This window comes from Talpa occidentalis, unplaced genomic scaffold, assembly GCF_014898055.3.
Source record: "Talpa occidentalis isolate TD23 unplaced genomic scaffold, MPIMG_talOcc4v2.1 talOcc4.12, whole genome shotgun sequence".
In the NCBI taxonomy this organism is placed as follows: domain Eukaryota; kingdom Metazoa; phylum Chordata; class Mammalia; order Eulipotyphla; family Talpidae; genus Talpa; species Talpa occidentalis.
In genome coordinates this window covers 40,589,586-40,601,451 of record NW_023601212.1, presented here as the reverse complement: position 1 = coordinate 40,601,451, position 11,866 = coordinate 40,589,586, and the positions used below count along the sequence as shown (strand labels likewise).

The 11,866-nt window shown below is 52.5% G+C and overlaps 2 protein-coding genes across 3 annotated transcripts; one reads left to right on the top strand and one right to left on the bottom strand.

Annotated features, from left to right (window-relative positions):
- The first annotated feature begins 6 nt into the window (after nt 1-6).
- On the top strand, nt 7-1,930 carry GADD45GIP1 (GADD45G interacting protein 1). The gene is made up of 2 exons (XM_037505939.1): nt 7-356; nt 1,544-1,930. Exons 1-2 carry the CDS (start codon nt 7-9, stop codon nt 1,857-1,859), a joined length of 666 nt encoding a protein of 221 aa, XP_037361836.1. The 3' UTR covers nt 1,860-1,930.
- On the bottom strand, nt 195-9,415 carry RAD23A (RAD23 homolog A, nucleotide excision repair protein). 2 transcript variants are annotated; one of them, XM_037505937.2, is made up of 9 exons: nt 9,246-9,415; nt 6,309-6,470; nt 5,959-6,140; nt 5,764-5,819; nt 5,503-5,630; nt 5,153-5,231; nt 4,906-5,039; nt 3,192-3,356; nt 195-3,112 (listed from the first exon to the last, which is right to left on the bottom strand). In XM_037505937.2, the coding sequence occupies exons 1-9, from the start codon at nt 9,315-9,317 to the stop codon at nt 2,999-3,001; spliced, it is 1,092 nt and encodes a 363-aa protein (XP_037361834.1). In that variant the 5' UTR covers nt 9,318-9,415; the 3' UTR covers nt 195-2,998. The 2 variants fall into 2 exon arrangements, with proteins under 2 accessions (XP_037361834.1, XP_037361835.1); XM_037505938.2 differs by having other exon boundaries at nt 4,906-5,036.
- Between the last annotated feature and the right edge of the window lie 2,451 nt (nt 9,416-11,866).

Sequence of the window (11,866 nt, the reverse complement as noted above, 5' to 3'; positions counted from 1 at the left end):
GTCAAGATGGCGGCGCCCGGGCGGCCCGTGCGCGGCCTGTTAGGGCTGGTGGCGACAGTCGGCCGTTGCTCCCGTGGCTACAGAGCGCCCCCGCCCCCGCGCCGCTCGCCGGGGCCCTGGTGGCCGGATCCAGACGACCCCCTGACCCCGCGTTGGCAACTGGGGCCGCGCTACACGGCCAAACAGTTTGCGCGGCACGGCGCCGCCTCGGGAGTGGACTCGGGGTCCCTGTGGCCGTCGCGGGAACAGCTGCGCGAGCTGGAGGAAGAGGAGCGTGAATGGTGCCCAAGCCTGGCGACCATGCAGGAATCGCTGCGCCTACAGCAGCTGGCAAAGGAGCAGAAGCGTCAGGCCAGGTGCGTGCATGCAGGCGGTAGGACCCACGTCCCGGGCGGTCTACCGTGTGAACTGTGCTCTAGGGGTGCTTACTCCTTCGAGCTTTTATCACATGGGTTGCATTGTTGTGGATTTACGTGCATGCTCTCCTAGCCGCAAAACAGACCTCAGGATTAAGTTAAGCACCTACGGTGTGAAAAATGGTGACAGAGAGCCATTAGGAAGATAAAAGACAGATGAAGAGTACGTGCCAAACGTTTTTGGGAGAACCCGAGCCTCTTAAGGACTTGATGCTTAAGCAGACTTGAGTGATGACGTGCCATGGTGGGGGGATGGAGGGGAGCTCCTGGTAGCAGAAACAGGCCGTGCAAAGGCCCTGAGGCAGAAATGTCTTAAATTAAGGTCAGTGTAACTGGGGAAGAGTGGGAGGTGAAGCATTCCAGAATGAAGGATAGGAGGCACATCTTAAGGATTAGATGTGAGGGAAGAAAGTCCAGGGACATTTGGATGGTAACACCTGAGGGAGGCAAGTTGGGGTAGCAGGTTGTGTGTTCCTGGAACTTAATGTTCTTGTCCTCCCATCAACTCCTAAGAGGGGATACCTTCATTTTAGAGATGAGGAAACAGGCAGGGACGGCAGTCACTTGTCCAGCTATCCAAGTAGTGATATGTCTGTGTCCCATCCCAGCTAGATAACCCTACCCAGAAGCTTGAGTTCCTCAAGCTTCATTTCTCTAGTTCTTAAAGTGGGTCTGTGATTAGCCTCTACAAACTCATAGAATTAGAGGAAAAGGTCCAGTCGTTTCTTGCTTTCACTCCTATGCCTAGAACTAGGCTTAGCATACAGCACATTCCTACCCTAGGCCCTCTGCATCAGCTGTGCTCAATTTCTGTACAATGGAGGAGCTGTGGGAGTGGCCCCAAATGGTGAACAGCGCTTGGATGGCTCAGTAGACAGCTTAGTGAAATGTAACGATGACTTGGGGTCTGCTTCCAAGAGTTTCTGGGGCTTGGCACTGGCTCGTGCTCAGGGTTACATACAAGTTAGTTCATCCCCTCTTTCTTGTCAAGGACTTCTAAGTATAAAGGTCATAATAAACCTTCCATTTCTCTTCACAGAGGAGTTGGGAGAGGTGGGGTGTGGAAAAATGGACGCTGCCCTGGCTGGGGGTTATTCTCTTACTGCCCACACTACTTCCCCCTGCAGGGAGCAGCTCATTGCAGAGCGAATGGCCAAGATGCCACAGATGATTGCGAACTGGCAGCGACAACAGCAGGAGCGCAGGGAGAAGGCACAGGCAGACAAGGAGCGGCGGGCCCGTCTGCAAGCTGAGGCCCAGGAACGCTTGGGCTACCACGTGGACCCACGGAGCACCCGCTTCCAAGAGCTGCTGCAGGACCTGGAGAAGCAGGAGCGAAAGCGCCTCAAGGAGGAGAAACAAAGACAGAAGAAGGAGGCACGTGCTGCTGCAATGGCTGCCAGTACAGCCCAGGACCCAGTCTCCACAGCACCCAGCTCCTGAGCTGTGTCCTTTCCCAATAAAATCTGTTATCCCCAACCTCAGAGGGCTCTGTATTGTGTGTGCCCCTCCTTGGGTCCTTCCCCAACACCTGGTGCCTGCCTCTCCTTCAGGGATGCTAGCCCACTGACTAACTGGGGCTTCAGAGAGAGAGAGTAAAGGAGATGCAATGGGGAAATAATGGAGGAGCAGATGGCAGAGAAGGAGGCTTCTGTTTACCAACATTAATCTCCAGTAATTAGCCAATTACCAGAGGAAAAATATAGCCAAAACAGACTGTAGTGATGATAGTGGGGGACGGTGAACACTCCTTCCTTCCAAGGCTGAACTGGGGCTCACTGGGAACAAGACAGCTTTGTGGGAGGAGGACACTGAGAGCCCCAATCTGCAAAGGCTGCCATACCCCTCTGCCCTCCTTGGCATTCCCAAGTCACCTGTGCCCAAGTAGCCCCCAGTCCAGGAGTGGGAAGCCCCAGCAGGCACAGACCACAGGACTGTCTTTTAAAACTTTATTCACTTCAAAACCTTTATCAGACACAGTTCTGTGTTCGGGGTGGGGGTGGTCTCCGCCTCATAACATTATCCCTTTCCCAGGCAGGACAAACCAGGCCTCCTCCCCAGCAAAGGGATGCAGGTTGTAGGCCAAGGCCAGACTGGGGAAGGGGCCGTGGACCTCTTGAGTATTCATTTCAGATGGAAAGATTTGGGCCACTCCAATGGAAGATCAAAGTTTGGGGCTCCAGCTTCCCCACACCCAGGAAGCGGGTGGGGGAGAGGTCTCAGGGGCTCTTCGGGGGATGGGGAAGCAGGCAGCCGCCTCTCCATCTGGCTGCAGGGAGCTGGGACAGAGGCCAAAAGGGGCCCATCTGTCACCTTCAGTTCTGCCAGCTCCTTGGAGAAGGCTGGGCTGGAGTGGGGGATGGGGGACAGATGTCTGGCAAGGGTCTTTTCAGGCCAAGATGGGAACAGGGGCCAGTTTAGGAGGGTGGAAAGTTGGGTTTTTTTTTTTTTTTAAGGTTTTTGTTTTTTTTCCCACTTCTTAAATAAACATGAATATATATATATATATTTTTTTCTTTTATAAAACTTTTTGGAGGAGGGGCGTGAGGGTGGGGGCTGCGGGTGGCCGGGTCTCCCAGTCATCACTCATCATCAAAGTTCTGACTCAGGAGAAAGTTGGCAGCCAAGTTCTCGTTTTTTTCGCAAGCGAAGTAGGCCTGGATCACCAGGCTCTCTGGGAAGCCCAGGGCCTTCAACTGTGGGAAGATGGGTAGGGATAAGCCCTGGGCAAGGGCCCTGCCCACCAACAGGGAACCCATCAACCAGGTCTCTTACCCTCTCTATTGCTTCCTTCTCCTGTGGCGTCACCTGGATGTAGTTCATTTGCGGGGCATCCTCACCTATGGCACCCACCTCCCCCTCCACGTCTGAGATGTCTGCCAGCTCCCCTGGGGGCTCGTTCAGCATCTGGATGAACTGCTCCTGATGCCGGCTAATTTGCTGCAGGAGGTGAAGGGGAAGGGACATGACCCACAGCCCATATTACCTCCTCTCCCCCTCCCAGTCCTTGGTTTTCCATTCACTCAGCAAATATTTAGGGGGTGCCTATTCTGGCCAAAAAGTCATAAAGCAGTGTGTGGGGAGCACAAACCCTGTGCTGCTGGAGCTGATGTACTAGGCCATAAACAAGCAAACAAATGGACAACTGTTTATAATATAAAGACCAGGCCTGGCATCCAGCAGGGAAGACCCTGGGCTGGGAGAGACACTAAGGGCCAGAAGGGGGATGGGCATGTGACTTGTGGGATAAGGGAGAACAGGTTTCTTCAGGCAGAACAAGCAGCAAAGGTGAATCCCAGAAACAGTAAATAAGGAAGGGAAGGGGAAGGAAGTAGATGAGACCAGAGGAAGGCAGGAACCAGACCACTTTCTTCTACTGCCTTCGAGGAGGATAGAAACCACGGTGATATAAGTTAAATAGGAAGAGCAGCCACCTGTGTACCTCTGAAAGAGATTAATTCATGCAGGTGTTGCAGATTGGGGGTTTCTGATACAACTCTTTACTCGTTTGTTTAACAATTTTCACATGAAAGACAGAACAGCTTTTGTCCTGGGGAGAAAGAACCACAGGGGCTATGCAGAAACAAAGGCCTTTGGCAGTGGCTGCCAGGAAAGCAGGTAAGAGATCAGGTGGCAGCCAGAGAGGTTAAGTGCAGGACTGGGTGTTGGGAGATGTTCTGGAAGTAGAGCAGACAGGACAGGGGAGGGATCACCCCAGTAGGCACCCAGGGTGTGGGGCTCAAACAATCCCAGGCTAGTTCTTGCAGAAACAGGGTTGGCTGGGAGGAGGGTATGTTCGTAAGTGTTAGATGACTCAAAAGCACTTTCATGCAGATGTCAAGTGAGCCAGGGATGAGCATAAATCTAGAGACCAGAGGTGGTTATGTGACTTTGGGAGTCACCAGGGTGAAAGCCCAAGTAATATGTGAGGAGGATAAGTGCAGATAAAGAGCAGAGGTGCATGTCCTGGGCCCTCCAACATTCTGAGGAGGCAAGCAGGAGAAGCCAACACAAGAGACTGAGAAACTGGGGGAGAAATAGAATGGGTACAGCACCTGCCACACCCAGAGCCACTGTCCCTGTGCTGAGGAGCCTTCTAAGGGCAGGACATTACCTTGCTGAGTCCAATGCTCTAGATGGCTTTGGGCCCACTGGACCAAGATACTGCCATGCCACCCCACAGACATTTGTGAAGCACCAACTGTATGTGGAGCCAGAATCACAAGATCCAGAAGGCTGGGTGCAAGACCTAGGGACCAGAGGAACACACTCCCCCAGCTACCAGGCTGCTCCATGGTTCTGGCATCTTCCTCTGTGAGGGCCACAGCAACAGGGCCCACACCACATAGAGGCTGTCATGAGTCCTACTTTCTGTATACAGAGGAACCCCTATGTGCCATGCTGGCCCAAGCTCATTCTTTGGGGCTGCAGTACTCGAAAGAGAGAGGAAGTGGTGACTATACTGGCTCTCCTGCTCCCATGGCCGCACCTGCAAAAGCTGAGGGTTCTCCTGGCCCAGCTGCTGGAGCAGGGCAGGCAGCAGCGCTGGGTTCTGCTGAATCACCTGCCGCATGTTCTGGAACTGGGGCTGGTCCCTCAGGAACTCCAAGGGGTTCTCTCCTGCTGGCGGGAGTAAGAGGTACAGTTAAACACCACGCTGGGCTTCTAGATGCAAGAGTGAGGAGTCAGATGGCTTCACAGCAGACAGACCAAAGGCGTACCTCCCATCCGCTCACCTGCTTCCGTGGCTGGCTGTTCGGATACCTGGCTCTCCTGCACGGAACCATGTTCTGGCTCGGGACTCCCAGGAATTCCCTGTCAGGGGTCCTATTTAGTTCTAATGTACAGACCTCCCATTGCCTCCCTCCTGTAGGCTCAGCACAAGAATGAGACAGATGAGATCTCAGTCCCACCCTCCACAGGCCCACCCATGACTCATGTCCAATGTCCTACAGGAAGGCTTTCCTGGCTAATACCACTACCCAAAATTGTTGAGAGTGGGTTTTGCCTCCCTGACCACCCATCAGGGTTTTAATGCCCACATACTCCCTTGAGGCCTCCCCAGGAGGCAGCTGCCCCACCTCACCGTGAGTAGATACTCCACGGCTCGGTGAGGATTGTTGTAGCTGGCTCTCAGGGCAGCCACGACCCGCTCCCGCTCATAGCCCATAGACATGATCTCCGTCAGCATCGTCTCATACTCAGAGCCAGTCACTGTGGAGGGAGCAGTGGGCCTGTGTCACCAGGGAGCAGAAAGGTAAGCTCCCAGACCCTCCCACACCCACAAAAAAGCCCAGCTGATGGCTGGGGCACTCAGTTGCTTCTGCCCTGGGGACCACCCACCCACCTAGCGTAGAGGCTGCGTCTTCCTCTCGCCCGCTGCTACCTGAAGAGGGAACAGAGCTGCAAATTCAAGAGAGAGAAATCGGACCCTGGCTTCTGGCGGCGTGCCCTCCCCCCAGGTGTGTGGGACCACATGTGTGGGCACTGGAAAGTGATGGGAGGACAGGACCCAAGCTGGAGCTGCTGCTCCCTGCCTTACCCTGACACAGACTCCGGAGACGTCGTGGGGACAGATTCCTCTGATGGGCTCTTGTCTTCTCTGGTGGTGGGCAGGGGATGGGACATGCCTGAGGCAGGGGCCGGTGGGAAGGAGATGGAGGACTCCAGGGCAGCAGTGGGGGAGGCCTCTGTGGTTACTGAGGTGCCTGGGCTAGCTTTGGCCTGTGACACCCAGAAAAAGGGAGCAGGCATCAGTATTTCTATCTAGTCCCAACATCCTGCCCTGTTTCAGCACCACCCTATTCATGTCTAATCTCTCTTGGGCAGGCAGGCTATTTGCCAGCTCCTGAGCTAATCCATCCACCCTCCCAACCAGCACACTTCACCCACCTTGGTCACCATGACAACCACGAAGTTTTTTTCATCAATTCGATAGTCCCTGATGGGGACATCATCACTCAGGATCTTGCCAGCATAGATGAGTTTCTGTCCAGCTACAGGGAAAGCATCACGACCCTTCTCAGCTTCTATCTTCTCCTTTAGCACCTTTACCTGCAAGAAGGGGTACAGATAGTCATTGCAAACTCCAAGATTCTGACTTCCCCTCTAGTATGGTTATGAGTCTTGATGCAGAGAGACTAAGTTTACAGTCAAGCAAACTATATTTGAAATTTTTCAATCATTCTGTTCAACAGCATATTTACTTAACATATACCAAGGTGTCTTACAAGCCATAAAATTGTTTTAAGCACTGAGAACACAACAAAGAGCTAAAATTCTAACACAAATTCCTGCTCTCGGGCGTCCCCTGGTGGCGCAGGTGGTTGAGCGCAGAGCTGTGAAGCTGTCCACAGCCTCCGCAGTGCAGGTTCAATCCCCGGCCAGCGAGGGAGAATCCCACATGGTGCGGCAGACCTCTCCTGTCTCATCCGCTGCTCCCCTCAGCAGTGTATTTCAGTCAGTCTCCCTGTTCTGTTCCCCACTCTGTCTCTGGTGAATCCTCTCACCCTCCCGCACCTTTGGCCTGTACCCCAGTTCTTGTATGCATAAATAAATGATTCTTTAAAAAAAAAAAAGTTCCTGCTCTCATGGAGATGACACTATGGTAGGAAAGGGAAAATACACCTATTTCAGATTATGTAAATTATGAAGAAACAGAATAAAGGGGAAATAGATGGGTCCCCCAATTCATGTTGACCTTCACCACTAAGTGATCAGTTTTTACTGTGAAAGCACATTGAGTTGACGTTACTATTATAAATACAGCAGACTTTTAAAGTCTCACAGTATAATCACATAATAGTATGTCTTTGATACTGGCCTCACTTTGTATTAAAGGAGAAGGCACAGAGATGTTAAGCAATTTGCCCGAAGTTAAACAGTTGGGCTGGTCAAAAAACAAGTGTTTCCTTTTCAACAAAAAGTGGCCTCCCTGGCGGCACAAGAGTTAAGACGCAACACTAAGAAGCTATCATTAGCCGCTGCAGCACGAATTCGAACCCCAGCCAGGAAGGTCACCCACATGGCACAGCAGACATCTCCTGTCTCCAGCTGCTCCCCTTGTTAGGGGAAAATAATGTCCTGAGTTAATCCCATACAGACTTTGTGGACTCCACCCCCACTCCAGACTTAAGCCATCAAGACATTGGGAAAGACAAATCCCATCACCACCAAAGGGAGGGTGGCTGACCTGAGGGTGGAGTTGGGCAGCCAGGTTGGATATAAAAACCAAACACGTGGGCCTTGGGGGTTTGCTGTCGCTGGCCTCCTGGTTACACAGCTCCTGGCTTGCAGCCAGCTCTCAGAGCACCATTTTGGGATTCCTGATCGGTGGATCAGGTAGGACTCATTTAAAACTTTGTCTCCCACTTTTCTCCCTAAGCTGTACATTTCCTCATTTCCCTTCCCTTGTAAATAAACCTTTTATTAACCTTTCGCGTGTGCCTGCAGTAAAACATTGATAAGTCCTTGTGAGCACACGAGTGAGGAGCCACAGTAAGGCACCCCGTTTTGTATCGGGGTTGCTCTACAACACCCTCAGCAGTGTATTTCAGTGGATATGTCAGTTCTGCTCCCAACTCTGGTGAATCCTCTCACACACACCTTCCCCGCCAATCTCTGGCCTGTACTCCAGCTCTTGTATGCATAAATAAATACTGATTTCATACATACAGGAACTGGGGTACAGGCCAAAGTTGTGGGGGGTGAGAGGATTCACCAGACAGAGTGGGAAACAGAACAGGCGGAATGACAGAAACACACTGTTGAGGGGAGCAGCTGGCCTGTTAGGAGGTCTGCTGCGCCACGTGGGTTGCTCCCTGGCCTGGGATCGAAATCGTGCTGCAGTGGCTGCGGCTAGCTTCATCGGTTGCATCTTAACCCCTTGTGCCACCCGGAGGCCCAATAAATAAATCTTTTTTTTTTTTTTGGTGGGACCCTCGCCGGTGGCCGGGGATCGAACTGGCGCTGCAGAGGCTGCCTCGCAACCCAGTGCTCAACCGCTGCGCCACCAGGGGAGGCCCCCAATAAATAAATCTTAAAAAAAAAAGAAAGTGGACTTTGGTGTTTCCCTCCCTCATGGGGTAGTTATGCAAAATGTGCCCAGAGCATAGAAAAGCAAAGTGTTTGTTAGGCCCTACGTCTCTGTTTAGCTAAAAAGTCTGCAGGTTTACACTCTGGGCTCTCACGTGAAGCAGAACCTAATCTGAATCCCGGTTCCGCCATTACTTTGCTGCTTGTGATTGTGCCAAGTTCCTTAAAACATCTGCAAAATCTGGAGCGTCGAAGTCCCCAAGTAAGAAATATTCTGTTTTGTAAACTTAGCAAGGTTATATTGATACGCTCGGCGACTAGTAAAGAACAAATGGCCAACAAACACACACCACCGAAACTCAGACAGCCCATTAATATCGTCGCCCGTACCATCCGACATCTCCGGGTACTATTTCCAGTTTCGGCTAAATAAGGGCCGAAAAAACGCTTGCAAAGCTGGGCACTCGGGAGCCCCCGTCCCGGAGAGGCCCCATCGGGAATCTGACCCTGTGGCTCCCGTGCGCCGCGAGAGCTCTGACATTGGAGCCGGGACCTGGCAGGCACCCCGGAGTTAGGGCCTTGCCCACAGATCTTGCCCGGAGCATTCGCCGAGCCGCCGAAGACTGGACGGGGGACCGGCCTGGTGTCTGGGAAAGTCTGGCAGGTGGGAGGGGAGTTGAGTCCGGCTCGGCCCGCGCAGTCCTCCCCGCCCCTCCCGTCGGGATTCCGACCTCCCCGCCCCCACCCACCCCGGCACCAGTCACTCCCGCCCGCGGGCTCCGGCCCGGCTCGCACCGTCTCGTCAGGCTCCATGCGAATCTTGAAGGTCTGTTGCTGCAGCGTTTTGAGCGTGATGGTGACGGCCATGGCGAGGCCCGAGCGACGCGGCGGCCCCGGGTTCCTCACACAACATGCAACTCACGCCGCCGCCATCTTAGCGCCCAGTCGTGCCGCGCTCCGACCGCTTCCGGGGCAGGTGGTGCGCGCGCCGACCACCAGAGCACGTGACCCTCGCTCATTTCCCCACCCCCTTTGACCTTCATAGGCATGCGCACGGGCGCGCCCTCGGACCAGGCATGCGCAAACTAAACTCTACTCCGCGGAACCGGAGAGGGTTTCTCACTCCGAACGTATACCCGTCATGTGGTTTCCGCCACGTGACACCACGCTCGGTAGCGGTGACGTCATGCCGCCACAAAATGGTTCCCATGGGTTCCCGGTTTAACACCCACGAGTTTCATTACCTTGTTTTGATGTTAAAGTATATTTTCATGTAGTGAGGGGCCTCCCTGGTGGCCCAAGGGGTTAAGTCTCAGAACCATCAAGCTACTGGCAGCCACCGCAACACCAGTTCAATCCTCCACCTGCGAGCCGACCCACGTGGTTCAGCAGACCTCTCCTGTCTCCCCTGCTGCTCCCCTCAGCAATGTATTTCAAAAGAGCCGCCTAGTCTGCTCCCCACTCTGTCTCTGGTTAATCCTCACACCTCTCTGCACTTCTGGCCTACACCCCAGCTCTTGTATGCATAAATAAATAAATCTTTTTTAAAAATTCATGAAGTGCCTCCCACCGTGGTGCAGCGGTTGAGTGCTGGGCTGCGAAGCTGCCCACAGCCTCTGCAGTGCCAGTTCCATCCCCGGCCCCCTGCGAGGGTCCCACATGGTGCGTAGACCTCACCTGTCGTGCCCACTGCTCCCTCAGCAGTGTATTTCATCAGTCTGCCTGTTCTGTTCCCCGCTCTGTCTCTGGTGAATTCTCTCACCCTCCCGTGCATCTGACCTGTACCCCAGCACTTGAATAAATAAAAAATAAATCTTAAAAAAATAAATAAATAAATCTTTTTTAAAAAGGCATTTGGTCATGGAAAGAGGTGCACAGAGTCATTCTGGAATGAATCTGCTGTTCTAATTACTGGATGTCCAGCTCTCTGCTGCTCCTTCCTCCCCCCACCTCTTTGTTCACTATCCCAGTATGACCCCAAATATATTTAAGGAATATGTTAGCTTTGAAGGCATCTTTGCATTGACTATATCAGTCTCCTAACCTTTCCCTGGATACACCAACCCAAGGCACCAAGAGAATTTCCGAGAGGTGGGATTGGGCTACAGAACACGGAAGGGAAGCATGATGCCATCAAAGGAAGGATTTTGAAAAGTTGATTCTCCAAAGCTGAAAAAAGGTGCTTTGGAGTTCCATCCCTGGCCCGTGGGGTAACCCACATGGCAAAGCAGACCTCTCCTGTCTTGTGCACTGCACCTCTCAGCAGTGTATTTCAGTAGACCCATCTGTTCTGCTCCCCACTCTGTCTCTGGTGAACCCTTTCAACCCCCACACCTCTGGCCTGTACACTGTTCTTGTATACATAAATAAATCTTTTTTTTTAAAGATTTATTTATGCATACAAGAACTTGTGTTGCAGAGACTGTGGATAGCTTCACTTAACCCCTTGCACCACCAGGGAGGCCCTTAATAAATCTTTTTTAAAAAAGTTTGAATTGTAATTGACAACTGAAAACCATCAACAGGCTTGATAACATTTCTAAGCCTATTTCCTTGGTTATAGAAGAAAAGGTAGGGACCTCCCTGGTGGCGCAAGGGGTTAAGCACCACACTCTGAAGCAATCTGCAGCCTCTGCAGCAGGAGTTCAATGCAAAATAAAAGAGGGGCCTCCTTAAAAAAAAAGAGGGGCCTCCCCAGTGGGGCAGCAGGTTGAGCGCTGCACTGTGAAGCTGTCCACAGCCTCTGCAGTGCCAGTTTGATCCCAGCCGGCCGACCAGCAAGAATCCCACATGGCGCAGCAGACCTCTCCTGTCTCTCCCGCTGCCCCCCCCAGCAATGTATTTCTTTCTGTCTGCCTGTTCAGCTTCCCACTCTACCTCTGCTGAATCCTCTCACCTTCCTGCGCCTCTCGCCTGTACTCCAGCTCTTGTATAAAAATAAATAAATCTTAAAAAAAAGAAAGAAAAGGTAATTGTTAGTGGCAGGATGGCCACTGAGCAGATTTTCTGATCCGGCAGACGGGTAAAGGAGTCCTGGAGCCCCTGGTGGCTTTCTCAGGCTTTTACTGAGCTTTACATGTAGTGTGGCTAACAGGTACATGGCAGGCAGGGGTGTTAAGGGGTCCAGGAGGCCCGTAGGCTTCCAAGCCCCTGGCAACACTTCACTCTTGGCTTCTCTGGGCTTCTTTCTCCCGCATCTCTCCTGCTTCTGCTTCTCTTGGTGACTATCTCAATACCCCTCTCATAGCCCATAGGGGTAAGCAAGTCAGTTTGCAACAATGTAACAACTATAGATGCCCCATCAGGCAGGGCAATCCTAATGGTGGGAGGGCAGAAAAGCCTGAAAAACCATTTACCCTACAGTAATTTTCTGTTTGTAGAACTGTGGTGTAGGTCAGATGTGTGTGGGATGAAAG